This window comes from Aquarana catesbeiana, linkage group LG03 (genome assembly GCF_042186555.1).
Source record: "Aquarana catesbeiana isolate 2022-GZ linkage group LG03, ASM4218655v1, whole genome shotgun sequence".
NCBI lineage: Eukaryota > Metazoa > Chordata > Amphibia > Anura > Ranidae > Aquarana > Aquarana catesbeiana.
The window spans coordinates 471,591,443-471,610,627 of record NC_133326.1 but is presented as its reverse complement, the minus strand read 5'-3'; the positions used below and the strand labels follow the sequence as shown (position 1 = coordinate 471,610,627).

General features: G+C 40.0%; 1 protein-coding gene across 3 annotated transcripts in view; it reads right to left on the bottom strand.

The window, feature by feature from the left end:
* The window catches only part of LOC141132486 (protocadherin gamma-A4-like), a 489,967-nt gene that overhangs the window by 401,456 nt on the left and 69,326 nt on the right, over nucleotides 1-19,185 (bottom strand). Inside the window, exon 1 of one of the 3 annotated variants that reach the window (XM_073620937.1) lies at nucleotides 9,249-11,795. The exons of the other annotated variants lie outside the window; for them this stretch is intronic. Coding sequence (XP_073477038.1) covers nucleotides 9,249-11,681 — 2,433 coding nt within the window. The 5' untranslated portion in view covers nucleotides 11,682-11,795. Of the gene's footprint in view, nucleotides 1-9,248; nucleotides 11,796-19,185 lie in introns of those variants that run through there. 3 annotated transcript variants of the gene reach the window in all.

Genomic DNA, 19,185 nt, shown 5'->3' with positions numbered 1-19,185 from the left:
GGAGGTAACAAGGGAGCTAGAGAGCAGTAGGTCCTGGGAGGAGCGGAGGGGGCGATTTGGGCGATATCTGCAGATGAGGTTGGTGATGTAGATGGGGGCGATGTTGTGAATGGCTTTGTATGTTATGGTTAGCATTTTGAATTTTACACGGTGGGGTAGGGGAAGCCAGTGAAGGGATTGGCAGAGAGGAGCAGCATTATTATTAAACTTGATTCATTGCTATAAAATTATTATTCTATCTCTGGCATGTACAAGCATAGCTATAGCGTAATGGGTGACGTGTACATATGTACATACAAACTTTGTGTGTTTGTGTGTATATGGTCTTTTTTTTAATACATTTTTACCATGGGGGTGCTTTTTTGGGGGGGGGGGCTTTTTTATTTTACTATTCTTTATATGATTTGCTTATTTTTTTTACTCTACTACTATCACAGATGGAGGGAGGTGGGGGTGGGTGGCCTAATAAGGTTCCTATATCATACTTTATAGAGAATGACAGGTCCTCTTTATGAAGACACCAGGGTTCTATTAGATCCCTGATGCCTCCTCGTCTGTCCCCTGAACATAGAACACAGGGAGTTCCTAGACTGCTTCTTACCCAGCTGCTGCAGCTGGGATTTTTAAAGGACTTCTGGATCACATTTTCCTTCTAGCAAAAGAATGTCAGAGCCTGGCATCATTTTTTAAATTAAACCTTCAGCCCCAGCTTCATTTTCATATGATCTTCCAAATCAGTTATGGTGGTGACAATAAAAAGGATATCATTTGATTAATAACTTCTCAGAGTAGTTACTGCTCAAGTCTCTGGGTTCCCCCACTGTACTCTGCTGTCGACCACTAAAGATTTGTCATCTTGACCCTAGAAAGCCTGACTTATTTGCTAATAGAGTATGGCATCAAAATCCAAAAGGAGAACCCTAACAAGGTTTTAAGTATTAGTGTAGAAAGGGCTCTTTTATTCTATGTACAAAAATAGCAGTATAAAAATGAAATTAGACCTAAAGGCAAATCGATAGAATCACTATCAAATACAGTGCTGTCTTAAAAATACCATGTTAATGTTTGTGTACATGACAAAGATTGCTTTCATCACATTGGGGTTGATTTATTCAAACTGAAGAGTGCCAAATCTGGTGCAGCTGTGCATGGTAGCCAATTAGCGTCTAACTTCAAACTTCAACTTGTTCAATTAAGCTTTATAAAAAAACTGGAAGATTATTGGTTTCTATTGTTAAATCTCCATTAGCAGCTGTAAATAATATTTTCATTATGAATATATTTCAGTTAAAGGTGTATAAGTGTGAGTGTGTAATGACCCTGTTATACAGATGAGGATGGGTTAAGGAGGCCATATTCTACTTACGAATCCTGTATGTGAGGCTTTTTGCAGACACTTAGGTGTCTGAGCTTGTTTATCTAAACAATGGTACCCAAACATCTTTGTTCTACAAGTATTTACTTCAAAGGACCCTTCGTGTAGATATGCAATGAAGGTGACCAGCCCCTCATAAATACTTAAGCTCAAAATAGTTGGTGCCAAGAATTTACATTAAAAGGGTCTGACTTATGCAAAGTATAGAGATTGAACATTAGCAAATCTTAAGGAATAGAGATGTCTATTAATCAGAGCCACGCTATGCTTACCAATGAGTCACTGGCCTATAATGATATACACAGACTAGATGGGAGGGGAGATAAGTCTCTGGAAGGGCAGTTACTAGAATGGGACCCTCATGTGCAGTAGCGATGTAACTATGGAATATCTCCCTTGCACTTGCATCTAAATGTTTGTCTTATGTCTTTTCCCTCTCATTGTTTGTATTTAGTAATATGTTAGAGCTCTCAGAATAATATTACTTTTGTGTAACTAGATAGATTGATTTTTGTTAGACTTCCATACTATTTACCAATAAATGTCTGTTGTGTTAAAGCTTTTACTCATGGTTCAAGAACTCTCATTCAGCAATTCATATTAGGAAAATATTAAATATCATAATATATAGATTTGGGCAACATATTTATTATCCCTAGGCCATGTTCCCGAGCGTGGTGAGTACACTTCAATGTCACGCCTCTTTGTTCTATATTGATTTTGGTTCACTATCTTTTCAGCAGAAGACAAACAAAATTGGGCAATGCGACCCAATAATCCACATGTTTAACATTTTATCCTTTGTAACGTATTAAAGCATCTGCTAGCAACTGGTGTGGTTTTAGACTGAGAATATTCAATGGCTAAAACCTGATTAGAAACCTTTTATGGCTGCATATGAGATATAGGGGCACTATCAAAAGAGCTCCCACCTTTCAATGAGTTGTTCAAACTAGCACATACTCCAAACTGCATACTCCTTCATCTAGAAATACTCAAACCAGTTGCATTACAATATATGGTATGTGGAATTTTCACAAGCTGCTCCTGGCTAGAAGGTGCAGACAATCGTTTACATTTACTCTCTGCCTTCGTCCGCCTGTGTGCCAGCTGACCAAACTCTCCCTGTTTCTTTTTGGTTGTCTATTGTTGGTTGCTGGTGGCTAGCATTCAAATTTGTCATAGAAACGTTTATGCCCTGTACACACGGTCGGATTTTCCAATGGAAAAAGTGTGATCGGATTGTGTTGTCGGAAATTCCGATCGTATGTGGGCTCCATTGGACTTTTTTCGTCGGAATTTCCGACACACAAAGTTTGAGAGCAGGATATAAAATTTTCCGACAACAAAATCCGATCGTTTAAATTCCGATCGTGTGTACACAAATCCGACGCACAAAGTGCCACGCATGCTCAGAATATATTAAGAGATGAAAGGTATTGGCTACTGCCCCGTTTATAGTCCCGACATACGTGTTTTACGTCACCGCGTTCAGAATGATTGGATTTTCCGACAACTTTGTGTGACCGTGTGTATCCAAGACAAGTTTGAGCCAACATCCGTCAGAAAAAATCGGATGGATTTTGTTGTCGGAATGTCCGATCAATGTCCGATGGTGTGTACAGGGCATTAAAGTACTGATATTACTTTTGGCTATTTCCAGATCCTCCTTGAGGAATTTGTTTTGCAACAATAACTGTTTGTAATTGTTAGCCAACCAGCAAGCAGCAAAAAAATCTGTGCAGCATACCGTCATGTTTGCTGTATTTTTTCTCTGTTAGCTTTACATTTGCATACTCTTGTGCGTGGTGCCATGGGCGTTTAGATTTCTCCATTAATCATATCATTGCATTACTTTCTTTAATTTTAGCAATCTTGGCCATCAATTTCTCCATGATGCACAAAAAGTTCAGTGACTATACAACAATACACCACAGAACAGACTTCTGCCACAGAAAAAAAATATGCAATATGCAGACTTTTGCCACTACAATATGCAAAGGAGTGGAGACACAAACATTAAAATAACACTAGTATCTTCACTGAAGAGTCTGAGTCTACACCCAAGAAACAAAAGATAGAAGAGACATGCTGAACAATAGATATAGAGATACAGTATGTACAGTAAACACACAACCAACAATAGTGGAATGAAACCTCCAGGCAGACAATCGAAATAGTAAACACTGGCAGTGTTTTAATGAAAAGGGAACCTTGTGCCAAACAATAATTTGTGAAACAATCCTAATATATATATCTGCTCCCCAAAACAATGAAAGAACACTGTGCAATTTGAAAAATGGATGGTATGGGGGCTCTGTGTGATAATAATATGTGCCTTATCTCAAAGACCTTATGACATGGAATAAAGTGACATGTGCAAAAAAAGGTGCAAATAAGGTGATTAATACCTATCTGTAAAAAATACTATAAAGCGTATATGAATAAATCAATTCAAATATAAAGTGCAACATTGGATATACAAATAAAAATAATATTTTTTGTTACAAAAGTATAACAGTGAGAATGTCCATAGTGGAAGTTAGTGGTGACTAGAATCTTGATGGCAGAGAAGAAATCCTTCACCGTATAATATAAAGCAACACCAAAAGTGCTCAGATATGAAAGCTGCTTACCAGATGGCTATGACCTCTTTACTTAAAAAGATGGTCTAATGCGCTGTAGGGATATCCTACTAGTTAATTATTAATTATTATTATTATTAATTATCCACGTAAAATACCTGCCTGACCCCACGTGTCTAGTACATTTTGCCTAGAGTATTGTAGTTTTTTTGGCATTAGTACATGACCTGCTTGACAGTGACCAGTTTCCCATGACTTTTTTGACAAAAGCTTGCTATTATCCCTAGAAAATGGCTAGAATCTACTAACAGGATTCACCTCTCTTCATAAACTACAGTGTCATTTACCTCTAGGTTTGAGTTTCCTGAATTTTAAACAGGATTTACTGAATCTTTGGCAAATACAACCAGAGCAAATTCAGTCATCCATAGCGCCAAGCATCCAGCCAAGGACAGTTCTTAGTATATCACTGAAAACATGCAATTATAAGAATTTTATTTTTATTATTCAAATTTTTATTGAAGGATTTTCTGAGGTACAGTAAAGAACTGTATGTCAAGATAAAAGGCATAAAAGCATCTTAATCTTAAGTATAAAACACCATGTGCACTATGCAGCAATAGTGAGATAGTATAAAATAATGAATCAAAGAAAAAACAATAAAGCAGGATTAATAATAGGGTGAAATAAGGGGTACTGATGAGGGGTGGATAGAATTATTAGATAACAATTGCTGGCACATAACTCCTGAATCCTGAGTAGAGAGTGGAGTGGGGGGTATCATAAGGTGCCCTCACCACTGGGGAAGGCCGTAAATAATAAATAAGGACATAAGAGGATTGAGTGTTGTAACTGGCTAACATAAAGTGGTTCCCAACAAAGGGAAAGTAGCCTACTAGTATCAATAAGGAAAGGGAGTATGGTGTAGCATAAGGAAACACAAGGTCAGTGATGACCTGTAACATTGTGTAAATACCTAGAGGATGGCTTTCTATGATATATGGAGAGGAGAGAAAGGCCATTGGAGCTATCATGGGCTTGAAAATGGTATAAATCAGAAAATGTGGGTGCATCTGGAGTCCTGAAGCCAGAAGAGCCAGTGTTTGTAAAATTTCAGAGTGGACAGGTGGGCTTTTGCAAATAACCATTCTAGTTTACAATGATCATTGAGAACATGGGTAACTAAGGAATGCATCAGAGGATGGCAATCCTCCAGCCCAATAACAAGAGCCATCTAAGGAGTCAATGTAACAGAGTTAAAGTACTAAGAAAAGCATCTACTTGTGTCCAGAAGGAAGAAAGAGCAGGACATTCCCACTATATGTGCGAAGGAGTGCCATCCATGTTGCATAATCACCAGCATTTGGGTGAGAGTGAGCAGTGTATCTGGGCCTGTTTGGTAGCTGTGTAATACCATTTAAGGTATATTTTCATAGTTGATTCCCAAAGAAAAAAGTTTTTAGAGAACAGGCGTAGCTTCTGGAGTGCTGAGTGCTATTGTTGAGTGGAAACAGAAGAGTCCTCTGCCAATATTCCATGGGTGGACTTTTCTCATCTGTTGTAGGAGTGGTAAGCAATATGTATATCAGGGAGGTACCCTTTACATTGCGGGTCTTGTAATCGTAGAAGTAGACCAATTTCTAGGTGAGTGGCAATGAAGATCAAGATAAGGAGGATAAAGCATGTAAAATCCATGGGTAAATGTAGAGGTCTCTATTAGAAATGCAGAAGGAGTTGACCAGATATTGAAAGGATGTGAGACATTGAGGGGTATACAGGTGTCCAAAAGTTAGTATACCTTTCGAGCTCCACTGGTTTATAGGTAAATCTGGGGTAATAAGCTATAAAGAGTGCAAAGGAAGGTAAAGTAGAGTTTGCAGAGTAAGTTCCTTGGTGATTTATAGAATGGAGCACCAGATTCTCAAGGATTCATTCAGTGTATCCAGAAATTAGTGTGCCGATCAAGGGCGAACCCATGTGGCACAGAGCAGTAGCTTTAAATCTTGCACCAATATTAATATTTTTTATTGCTGAATATGGGTTACATCTTTCAATCTAAATCTATTTTATAAAAAATGTACTTTTTAGATGAGCTCAGTTTACATTCAAACCATATTGTAGAACTGCAGAATTTCCCTGAAGACACAGTTAAAATGAATAAAAATATTCTCGATTGACATGGAAATTAAAAAGGAAAAAGTCTACACTATTATCGATACAGTAAATCGGGATTAGCAGAATGGAAAGGGCAAATTTAATCCAGGATAAGATCAAACAAGAAGGAAACGACTATGAGATAAAATTAATACTTGATTATAACATCCAATATAAAAAATCTGAACACATCATCAGAAAACATTGGCCTATATTGAAAGCAGACACGACATTGGGACATGTATTACCTGAAAAACCAAAGTTCATGTATAAAAAAGCCCAATATCCTAATACCCTAATCTAAAGAATAAGTAAAATAAAGAATATACTAGACCCACCAAAAATAATGGAGTTTTCCTTTTTTTACACACTGGGTTTTTTTAGGGGTGGAAGATGCTACACATGTAAACAAACAAGAGCCAACCCAAGGAAAAGAACAGAGTGGAACATCTTCCATGCAGAACAATTATAGGATCAGAGATTTATTCACATATAATATGGAGGGGGTGGTATACGATCTCCAATGTACATGTGGGTACCAATATAGAGGAAGAACTAAGAGGAAACTATCAAAAAGAATGTATGACCATGCAGACAATATATCAATTGGTTTTAAAAACCACAGTGTATCTAATCATTTTCTCATGCACGACAACAGAGACCCCTTGGGATTGCAATTTTGGTGTTTAGAAAACTACAAAAGACACTGGTGAGGAAATAATAAAATTGGGATGCAAAGCCATCAAGAATTCAAATGGATTTATAAAATGCAGAATCTAAACCTCAAAGGTATGAACATTAAATTTGATCTAAACTGTTTCATTAGTGATTTTAAGAATATTGGAATATATAAAATCTTTTAATACATTTTTTATGCTTATTTTATACCTATGCCCCTTGCTTCTTTGTATATATACCCTACATTTCAACTGCCTGCAGGGCAAGGTAGTGGGAGGGCAATATTAAGTATAGTTTATTTTATTATCATATTTTAAATATCCAGTTTCAATATTAGATGAATTGTCATTTTTTATTCATCAGCGCTTTCTTACATTTGACCATTAGATGGAGTAACATGGATTTTAATATAGTTAAAATGGATGATTTAAGATTTAAATCATTTTTATATAAATGTTCAATTTAGATTATACCATGTCTGTCTAACTAGGAATTAATGGATTGGAATTGCCGAGCACCATTAAAAATGAATATTAATTGCATGTAGAGGAGAGTAGTATTGTTGATCTGTCGCTATGGCAGCTTAATTGTCACCATCGTATAATCTCCATATATGCACCCGGCCCCACACCCATGAGGAAATCACATGACCATGACAACACGGGTAGGGTGGAGCCAGGTGAGGCTGCCAATACTGAAGTGATGCAGGAGCCTCCAAGCCCTGGTGTTTAGGAGCAGAATGTTTTTTGCCTTGTATGTAAGTGCTGCATGTTTTAATAAATATATATTTTAAACCTACTACACTATGAGGATGACCTCTTTTACAAGCACTTACATTCAGATGGAATCATGATTTTAAAGGGTCACACACCTAATACTCAGAACATAAGAAGATGCATAGGAGTAGGAGTGCAGAGAAGCCCAGTTCTTTGTGCCCTAGAATAGGGGAAAGTACAATCTGACCAGGTATGAGAGGTCAAATGGTGAGATGACACATTATTTGAATGGTGGTGGGAAGTCAGTGAAGTATTGGCACAGTATTGTGGAAAATCGTTTGGTCCACTATGAACTGTATTACATTTCTGGAATAATTTGAAGGGCACTTTGAAAAGTTGCATTTTATTTTATTTAACACTGTTTACTGTGTGTTTTAATAGTCACTTTATTTAGAAGAATTTTTGATTGGTTTACGTTTATCATTAGTGCTCTTTATATTAAAATGTATGTTATGATTTCATATTATTTGCACCATTTTTTTGTGGTTTACATTGTGGGAACACAATTGGGTTGTCTGCAGCCACCTACTAGAAGTTTGACCTACAACACACACGTCAATTAAAGGTAGCACGCGATAATACATTCTTTCCTTAAAGATCTAGATTATTGGTCTATGTTTGTCCAAAAAAAATGTCTGAATCCACCTACTGTTATCTGACTCACTAACTCCGCTAGAAGTCTATTCCAAGCATTACCTGCTCCTGCCATAAAATAATACTTTTTAAGATTAGTGTTAGTATTGAAATTTCCTCCTGTTAGTTTGAGGTTATGTCCCCATGTTCTTGATCTTGACTCCAAATTGGAAATATTGTCCTCTTCAACCTTATTCATCCCCTTGATGTATTTAAAGTTTCCAATCATGTCTCGCCTATCCCTTTTTTTCTTTCAGACTGTATATATTAAGTTTCTGCAGTCTCTCTTGATACGTTTTACTCCTCAGACCTTTTATTTTTATTGCCTGTCTCTTATCAGTATCTTTTTGTATGTGAGGTCTCTCTAGAACTGGACACAATATTCTAAATTAGGTCTAACTAAATATCTATACACTTTAGATTTCTATTCACTTTTCCCACTGCATTGCCACAGTTTGCTCATTTTGCAATCATCTGAAATAAGTACCCTCAAATCTTTAACCGCTGTAGTTTTGGCTAACTCTGTACCTCCAACATTAGCTGCAATATTTTACATTTAGACACATTGAACTGCAGTTTTCACGGCTTTGACCAATCTTCCAGCAATGCCAAATCATGCTTCTTATTACAAACACCTCCAGGAATATCAACCCTATTGCCAAAATTTGTGTCATCAGATAAATACGATAGACATAGCTTATTCACCAAACCTTCAGTTATACTACCTTTAATTATATCACTTACAAACAGGTTAAATAGAATGACCTAGTACAGAGCCTTGTGGTTATGAGCCAAAACAGTAAAGTCCTGCTAATTCAGAACATGAAATGTATGCTCACACCGCTAGTGACTGGTGAATGTTCTGAATGAATCCCATATACAACCACAAGTCACATACTAATGGAGTTCAAAGATACTGTCACTTGTTTGTTATAACAAAATAGAATACACTAAATAGTGACACTGATACCTGCAGTCAACATTTAAAGGGTAAAGTATGATAAATAATGATTGTTAAAAATTAAATAAATATGATTGTTGACTTACCTGCTCGATACCCTTAGTTTTCAATGGGTTATTTACACTGTCATTTCCATGTCCTAAATCATCCGTGTCAATTAAATTTTCCACAGGGACATTTTGATTTGGTGGAACATAGGTAAAGTCATTGCCTGCTGAATCCAAAGTCACACAGAAGTTATATGGGTAGGGGAGTGATAATGTTCCATCACTATACATGGAGAGCACTCTGGGATCCATGGGAGGATACAAACTTGTACTAAAAGAGGTTGTTGGGGATTTTGATGCTCTGCATTTTGATATGATAACCACCATAATAGTTACAATAAATAACAAGGAAATCAGTGCTAAGGCAACCACTAAGTATAGCTGCTGATTTGAATCAAGATTGCCATCATTAGCATGACTGTTAATTTTAGGAACCACTTGTTGAAAACTGTCTGCAATAACCAGACTTAAGGTTGTAGTAGATGAGAGAGAGGGGACTCCATTGTCCTTCACCAACACCACAACTTTATGATTTAGTACATCCTTTTCTTGAAAGGCCCGTGATGTCCTAATTTCTCCTGTATGTTCGTTAATGATACAGTAAAATGGTTCAGAGACTTGCATGAAATGATAAGACAGCCAAGAATTATGTCCAGAGTCTTCATCCACTGCAACCACCTTTGTTATTAAAGATCCAGGTTCAGAGGAAAAAGGGACCATCTCAAACACAGTTAAGCCATTTTCAGGGGGAGGGTACAGGATTTTCGGTGCATTGTCATTTTGATCTACTATTCGAATAAGTAATGTGACATTGCTTCTCAGGGATGGTGACCCATTGTCTCTAGCAGTCACTTGTAATATAAACTCTTTGTTTTGCTCAAAATCAAATGACCTCTGAGCATATAGAACTCCAGTTTTTATATTAATAGAGAAATAAGTGGATACTGGGAGATCTTCTATGTTAGTATTAAAAACTGAATACATAATTTTAGCATTGTCACCAGCATCAGGATCTAAAGCTTTTACACTGTAAATTGAGGCTCCTGGTAAGTTATTTTCTGATACATAAGTTACATACGTGGATTTTATAAATGCTGGTGGATTGTCATTAATATCTGATATCTCTAATCTGATAGTCCTTCTTCTGGAAAGTGAAGGAGATCCTCTGTCAGTAGCTACAACAGTTATATTATAGCTAGAAATATTTTCTCTATCTACAGTTTTCGTGGTGATTATCTTATAGAATCTGTTAGATGACAGATTTAACTCAAAGGGTACCTTCTCTATAATCTGGCAATCGGCTTCTCCATTTTCCCCAGAATCTTGATCATTGACTCTTATTACAGCAATCACTGTTCCAGGTTCAGAATCCTCAGGAATAGAAGTGGATAACGAGGTAATGATTATCTCAGGAGCATTATCGTTGTCATCTATCACTTCTATTAGCACCTTGGCATGGGCAAAAAGGCCTCCTCCATCTTTGGCTTGTACAGATAGTTCATAGTTTTTTATCATCTCAAAATCAAAATTTCTGTTTGTTTTTATTTCTCCATTTGCAGAGTTGATGCTAAACATACCTGTATGATGAATGCTTTCTGAGTTTTTACTAAATGAGTAAGTGATCTGTGCATTGGTGCCTTCATCTTTGTCTGTTGCTTCCACTATGATTACAGTCGAGTTAACGGGAGCATTTTCATTGACACTGACTTTATAAACATTTTGTGTAAATTTAGGAACATTGTCATTGGCATCAGCAATAACTATTTTGATTAGTACAGTACCAGATCTAATAGGATTTCCTCCATCTAATGCTGTTAGAATTATTTCATGATTACTTTGTGTTTCTCTATCTAAAGGCTTCTCTAATATAAGTCCTGGAAATGTACTCCCATCATCTCCTTTTGTCTCAGTCAATGTAAAATATTGATTATCACCAAGCTTGTAAGTCTGTATAGAATTAATACCAATATCTGGATCTTCTGCGCTTTGTAAAGCAAATCTGGCTCCTGGTAACGTAAACTCAACAATTTCTATAGTAATGGTGTCATGAAAAAATACTGGAGCATTATCATTTATGTCCTGAATTTCTACATTGATGTTGAAAAAATAGAAAGGATTTTCAACCATTGCATCAAACATTAGAGAGCAGGTAGCTGCTGATCCACACAGTGTCTCTCTGTCTATCCTGTCTCTCACATAGAGATTTCCATTACCTGGATTCACATAAAAATATTTCTCTGAAACATGAGACACAATCTGCAGTTTTCTAGATGACAATTTGTTTATATCTAATCCAAGATCATCTGCAATATTTGCTATAACAGAGTCTTTTTTCATTTCTTCTACAATGGAATAATGAGTCTGACCAGAGACTGAATGACACAGCCAGGAAAAAAAGAAGAAAAATGTTACTTGCCATATGATTCCTTTGTTTGCCTTTAAGTGTTCTTTCATCTCTGGCATTATTTTCATGTAAATCTGCTCCAAAATCCTTTTGGGAAATATAGTCCAGCAAAATAAGAAAGGTGTACCAAGCTGCTCAGTCCATGAAAATAACAGCAAACATGTTGCACTTTGACTAGAAATTATATTACAAAATAATTGGTCTTCTCTCTTGCAGACCTGCTGTGTGTTTCACTGAAGAAAACACTGGTGGAGTTCCAGTTCTATACATTTATTGGTCAAACAGCGGCCCTTTGAGGCCAAACTTTGGAATTGCAGTACTAAAGAAATAATTCCTTTTAAACAAGTTACTATTATTTTTTGTAATATACTGTAATGCATTTTAGTATGTATATTTCTTGAATACATATAACACTGAATATTTAGTGTTGTATGTTGAAAAAGTTTCATTAGTTACAAAACAGAGCAAGAGTTCAAAATTATTTGGTACGTATTGACATAGATAAACATGTTTTAATCTTGGGGAAAGGTTATTTTTTGTTCAAAAATTAAATGTGATTTGCTGTAGGTGATACATGATGTATGTGAAAATAAGGCATTATTTAATAAGACTCAAAATTAATGACATTCAGTAACAACAATTACAAACTAATCCAGCATCCTCATAAACAGTTAATGAAGTAACAGAAGGATATATTTAGATTACCTAAAGACAACTATAGATGTAAAGTTGCAATCTGCAGTATTTACAGTATATATTCAATGGGTATAGAAAAGAATCACCGTTTTTGTTTTACCCAGCTGTATTTCCGACATTAGTGTGCAAAGAAAATTACAGGATAGAGATAGCAACTTGTATTTTGTATAGTATTATAGGGCATAAATAGTAATGGGCATTTTTAAGTAAACAATATTGTTTTATTATTGTAACAAACCCTGCTCGCTCGGTTCCAGACTTATTTACAATACACATTCTAGCAGGCAACAGACAGACAGGTGGCTGGAATTGACATCAGCATCTCCTAACAGTATTTGTCCCAGCATTATGAATCAGCCACTATTTCTAATATGGCAAATCCAGGGTCCCCAGAGTCTGTGTGTCCTGGGGGACCAGGACCCGAATCCACAGTAGTACCGCCTCAAGGGTCCCCAGGCATACAGCTCACAAAGAGCAGCATTCCCCCAAATGCCAGGGCCCATGATCGATCGGCAAGAGGTTAGCATTCAGTCCCCTCCAAAAGTCTCTCTCCCGGCTAGGTCTGTCACATTTCTCCCCTTTCAGCAGGAGACTAACACAGGAGGAGACCCCAGACGGGTTGACTCCGAAGTTAGTCAGTAGTTTCAGTCCTCTAATGCCTGTCCCCACACAGTACCCCAAACAAATTGTTCCAAACAAAGCATTACTCACCCAGCCAACCTCTGCCTCTCTCAGAGAACATATCTGTCGCTGGGGAGAGGCCTGGACTGGCCCTTCTCCCTGGAGTCCTTTCTGCCGCTGGAGAGAAGACAGGGTGTCTGGGCTCACTCCGTCATGCTGTTGGGGATCTGGGCCGACTGCCCAGCATCCCTGGGGTATACAGGTGGAGACTGATGTCCCATCCACCTTCACAGGAAATCCATCCTCTATTAGTTAATGGCAGAGGCAAGCAGTACTCGGCCCTGTTGCCAGCCCTTCTGCTGGAAACCACACACCATCTGCTCTGGCTAACTGTTGGGGAGGGAGGCCAACTGCCCCGCTTACCTGGAACTCTATAGTTGTTGCTGGTGCTGGGCAGAGGTTGGTAGCACTCTGCCCTGTTGCCAGCACTTCTGCTGGGAACTCTGCATCCTCCGCTCCAGCTAACCGGGCAGGAGGCTGGCTTCCTCCACTATCAAACTGTGTAGCTGCCATTGGAGAGGTGAGCCGGCTGCTTCCTTTTCCATTCCCTCATCTGGATGTTGGGATGATATGTCTGTGCTACTGTCTCCCAGGTGCACGGATCTTTGCTGGGGAGGAAAGACCACTTCCTCCACCCTGGCCAACTGTTGGGGAGGGACGACGAACACCTCCTCTCTTTTCTCCCCCTGTATCCTGATCTGCTGCTGGGAAGTGACCACCTCCTTCTCACCCTGAGCCTCCGGAACCGGCGCAGGTGTAGGGCAGAGATCTTGGACCCTCTGGTTGCCAGCGCTTCAGCTGGGGAAGTTCCTTGTAACTTCACAGATACTTCTGTTGGTGCTGGGCAGAGCACAGTGAAGTTTGGCCCTAATAACAGCTCTTCTTCTGCTGGAGGCTCACCAGGTTGTTCTTCCTCAGCAGAAAAGTCTATTAAATTCCCTGTCTCTGCAACTGGTGTCTGGGGATAAAGGTTCACCATCTCCTGTCCCTGGAACCCAGAAGATGCTATCAGTGCTGGGCAGAGGTTAGCAGAGCTCTGCCCCGTTGTCAGCACTTCAGCTTTGGGGATAGCGATCTCCAGATTTTCCACTGCCGATTCTCTGGCATTCTGCTGGACAGGCACATTCCTCCATCCAAGATCATCCAATGCAGAAACAGGTTCATCAAGGTCAGTCAGCACTTGCTGCATCAGCCATAAGACCTCCGCCTCCATAGCTGCGGGGGCAGGTTGGCAAAGCACACTGTTACTCTGCCACATTGTCAACTCTTCAGCCAGGATTTCAGAGTTGTCAACTGGTATTTCCTGATAGTCCCAGGCAAAGGGAGCCCCACCCTGCTGCTGAGCAGAGTCTAGCAGCTGTCTGTAGGCAATCTCAAGCTCCCATTCCTGAACGGTCAGAAACTCCAAATCTTCCTGTGCCCAGTGGACTTCTGAGACATTCAGTCTTCGCTCTCTGTGCTCCATTATTTCCTCCAAATGCCACTCCCGATCACACCAAAGTCAGGGTCCCCGGAAAGCCTCCAGTATAACAATCCCAGGCCATCGTAGTCAAAGCCTTCCGTGGGGCTGTCATCCGCTGTCCACGGGCACACTTGGGTTACATACCACAGGAGAGCTCTGTAGCTCTCGTCCAACCGCATTTCTGCCCGGATCAGCCTGCTTAACTCGGCTGTCCACTCCTGGTTCAGCTGTTCCCCCAATAACAGCATTCGCACTTCATACTGCGACCAGTACCTTACATGAATGGAGGGGAGAACTTTTCCCTGGTTTCGGTGCTCACGGGCTAGCGCTTCCTTCCAGAGTTTGCAGTGGATAGAATCAAACCATCCTAGCAGGACCTGCTCTGATACTGGTCCTCTGTGCTGTATCTGCATCTCTCGCAACCTCCTTCTGAATTCCTCTTCCATGGTGGCTTTTATCTGTACCTCTCCTCTCCTGCTATCTGGACCTTGGATCCAGGTGATGGTTTGGATGTGTTCACGGCAAGGAAGCACAATCCCACCATTCCCTCCACGGCTCTCAAGTAAGTCTTTCAGCATGGCTCTCCTGCAGGCTGGTTTGGAGTGTCCCAGTAACTGGAGAGCAAATCCCACAGCTGCCAACCAATATAACGAGCCCCTGCTCGCTCAGTTCCACTCTCCTGACACTCCTCTGCAGCTATATAATCAGATTGCCGATCGCAACATCTGATGGTTCGGTCATCCGATGCTCCGGACCTAGTACTACAGCTATGTGCCGCTCTAATCCAGTTGTGTAGCTCAGAACAAACATCAGGCAGGCTGTATGTAAGTTCAACCAGGAATCTCTTTTATTGAAAAATACAGGCTCTTTTATACAGTAAAAGAGGAGGTGTATACCTCCTGCTCATATTACTCTGAACATACACCTGTGACCAGAAACCTAATTAACATGGGCTAATTAACGAATCCCTTTAGACAGCCTAGATGACTCAGACATGACCTTTAGGTCAGACTGGCCGTCTTGTAGCTCAGAAAACCCAATCAACATTATCACAATAGCAGAGTTAATTAACACAAACAACAATGGGGATCTAATGACTCTTAGATCCCATACTAGAGACTTATTTACAATACACATTCTAGCAGGCAACAGACAGACAGGTGGCTGGAATTGACATCAGCATCTCCTAACAGTATTTGTCCCAGCATTATGAATCAGCCACTATTTCTAATATGGCAAATCCAGGGTCCCCAGAGTCTGTGTGTCCTGGGGGACCAGGACTCGAATCCACAGTAATACCACCTGAAGGGTCCCCAGGCATACAGCTCACAATAAGCACCGTTCCCCCAAATGCCAGGGCCCACGATCGATTGGCAAGAGGCTAGCATTCAGTCCCCTCCAAAAGTCTCTCTCCCGGCTAGGTCTGTCACAATTATAATAGAATAAAGGAGTTATTCCCGCGCTAACAGGTATAAAATCTGATAACAGTACTAAGGAGAAGCTGCATGCACCGGATACAGGTGCAAACCGAACCTTAAAGGGACATAAAAATATTAAATGGTGCTGCGCTAATCCTGGACACCCTTATTAAAAGCCTTATGCCGCGTACACACGGTCGGACTTTTCGTCTACAAAAGTCCGACAGCCTGTCCGACATACTTCCGACGTACCTTCAGCGGACTTGCGGCAGACTTTCTTACGAACGGACTTACACACACACGACCACACAAAAGTACGACAGCCTAGTACGCGGTGACGTACACCAAGTCCGACGAGACTATAAAACGGAAGTTCAATAGCCCGTACGACACCCTTTGGGCTCCTTCTGCTAATCTCGTGTTTATCTCGTGTTAGTAGAAGTTTGGTGAGAGACGATTCGCGCTTGTGAGACTCGTATTTTTCAGTTCGTTTTAACTGTTGTTCAGTCTGTGCTTGTGAGGTTTGTATCTGCTTTTCAGTGCGTTTGGTCAGTTGGCATTGAGAAATCTTTGTTTTATTGCCCGCTCGTTCCTGATTTTCAGGTCGTTCTTCACAGGCCTTGCTGTTCTTCAGTGCGTTCTGTTTAGTGCGTTCTGACCAGCCGACCGTTTTGAAGCCATGTTACCTGTACGTACTCGTCGTAGAGCTCGTGCATTGTATGTGCTTGGTGCTGTAGTTTATTCTTCAGCCCAAGTCCAGTCCATGAACAGGGCGAGGAGGAGTTCATGGACCAAGAATTGGTTGCTTCAGCGTGACCAGTTCTGTCACATGCCTTTGCTCCGTGAGATCCGTGAGAATAATCCTGAGGATTTCAGGAACTTTCTCCGGATGACGGACCCCGTTTTTGACCGTTTGTTGGCTTTGCTGACCCCCTATATCAGCAGGCAGGATACCTGCATGAGGCAAGCCATCACTCCGGAGCAGAGGCTGGTCGCTACCTTGCGGTATTTGGCCACAGGGAGAAGCCTGCAGGACCTTAAGTTCTCGACAGGCATCTCCCCCCAGGCTCTGGGGATCATTATCCCAGAGACCTGTTCTGCCATCATACAGGTCCTGCAGAAGGACTATATTAAGGTAAGATATTTTTCTTTTATTAGCATCACATGTTCTTTTATGTAATCTTTGATAATGTGATGTATTTCTTGCTTCAAACACTACTTACCATCATTGCAATATAGTGTGAATGTCCCCTTTTTATCCTCACACATGCTGGAATTTTTTCCTGTTATTTTTTGTCATGCATGTATATTTTCCTTCAATAACCTTCCCAGCATGAAGTGATGGGAACATATCCACCTAGTCTACTCATTTGGAATGTATTTTGTTTGAGTGTATTTAGTGTGCTGCTAATGAGCAATTATCTAGATTTCACAACCCCCCCACCCCCCCCCACCTAAACTCACTCCAAATAGTGTGCTGCTAATGAGCAATTATCTAGATTTCACAACCCCCCCCCCCCACACACCTAAACTCACTCCAAATAGTGTGCTGCTAATGAGCAATTATCTAGATTTCACAACCCCCCCCCCACCTAAACTCACTCCAAATAGTGTGCTGCTAATGAGCAATTATCTAGATTTCACAACCCCCCCACCCCCACCCTCGTTAAAATTTGCTGGAATGTTCTGTGGTGTTGATTTGTCTAAAGCAAATATATGTTGCACTTTGCAAAATGCATGTGCACTCTACAAGTGCATTTGTTCCAGTGCTTTAGTAAATGAGCAGAAGCTCTGCTGATTTCCATCATCAAATCATATGCAAGCCTCAAAGTGTTTTCATTAATTGCCCTTGCCTGTGATTGTGTACTCCTTGCAACATGAATGCCTTTTTACATTACCTCATTTACTGTAAGCTGGTTAGCAACTGCACCTGCAGAGTGCGACAACTGCAGTCTTGTAGCCTTTTTAGTCCCTAAATTCCTGCGTGTCCTAAAAGTAATCTTTTTTAGGGATTTCACAACCCCCTAAAATGTAATCAATGTTCCATCAGAGGGGGTGAGCAATCTGATAAGTGTGCCTTTCCATATTAGTTATTCCAGAACAATTAAATTATTGAATGTTATACTGATGCTGGGGAATAATGTTTTTAATTGTCTAATTTTCTTGCAATGTTAGCTTCCAAATTAATTGATTTTGGTTTTCTTGTTTGATTTCCCAGTTTCCTTCAACGCCACAGGAATGGCAGACTGTGGCATCCCATTTTGCCAGCCGTTGGGACTTTCCCAATTGTGGAGGGGCTATAGATGGGAAACATGTCCACATTGTGCCACCACCCCATTCGGGGTCATATTATTTTAATTATAAGGGGTTCCACAGTATTGTTTTAATGGCGGTGGTGTCGGCACACTATGATTTTTTATATGTGGACGTGGGGAAGAATGGCCGGATGTCGGATGGAGGAGTATTTGCCCAGACGGAGTTCTGCCAGCGTCTCCAGAGTGGTGGCCTGGGATTGCCACCTGATGAGGATAACGTGGAAGGACTCCCCTTTGTCTTCATTGCCGATGAAGCCTTTGCTCTCAGCAAGCACCTCATGAGGCCATTCCCCCAAAGAACCCTCACCCCGGAGAGGAGGGTTTTTAATTACCGGCTGGCCAGAGCTAGAAGAGTGGTTGAGAATGCGTTTGGAATTCTGGCCAGCCGGTTCCGCCTGTTTCAAACAGCCATTAATTTGGCGGAATACAAACTTAATTTTATCATTTTATCGTGCTGCATTCTGCACAACTTTTTAAATAAGCATTCTCCAAATTATATAGGCACAGTTGGGCCTGAGGCCGGACAAATAGAAGCCAACCTTACAGGCCTGGATACTGTCTGTACTGGCTTGGCCCCCCAAAGTGCCCGTCAAGTTAGACAGCAATATGTTAATTATTTTATGGGTAGGGGGGCCATTGCAATGGGCCAGGATATATAATTTTTGACAATAAAAAAATTATTGATGAAATCTTGCATTATATTTATTGCTTGCCTTTCTTTTGGGCTGTCTCCTAGGTTATGGTCGAGCAGTTGTAGTGCCAACTGTATTGTAATTTTAAATGTCTAAATAAGCTCCATTGCCACTGTAAACAACTTTTTTACAATTATAACTAAAATGATACTGAGCCTTGAAATAACAAACCACACATTTATTTAATTCCTATAAGGAGATGTTTTTATTAATGGTTGTTATGCATTCAGTTCTGCATTTAGTATAAAATGTTCATAGACAAAAATAGAATGATATCTTAATAATGTAGCAAAATATAATTATATCTA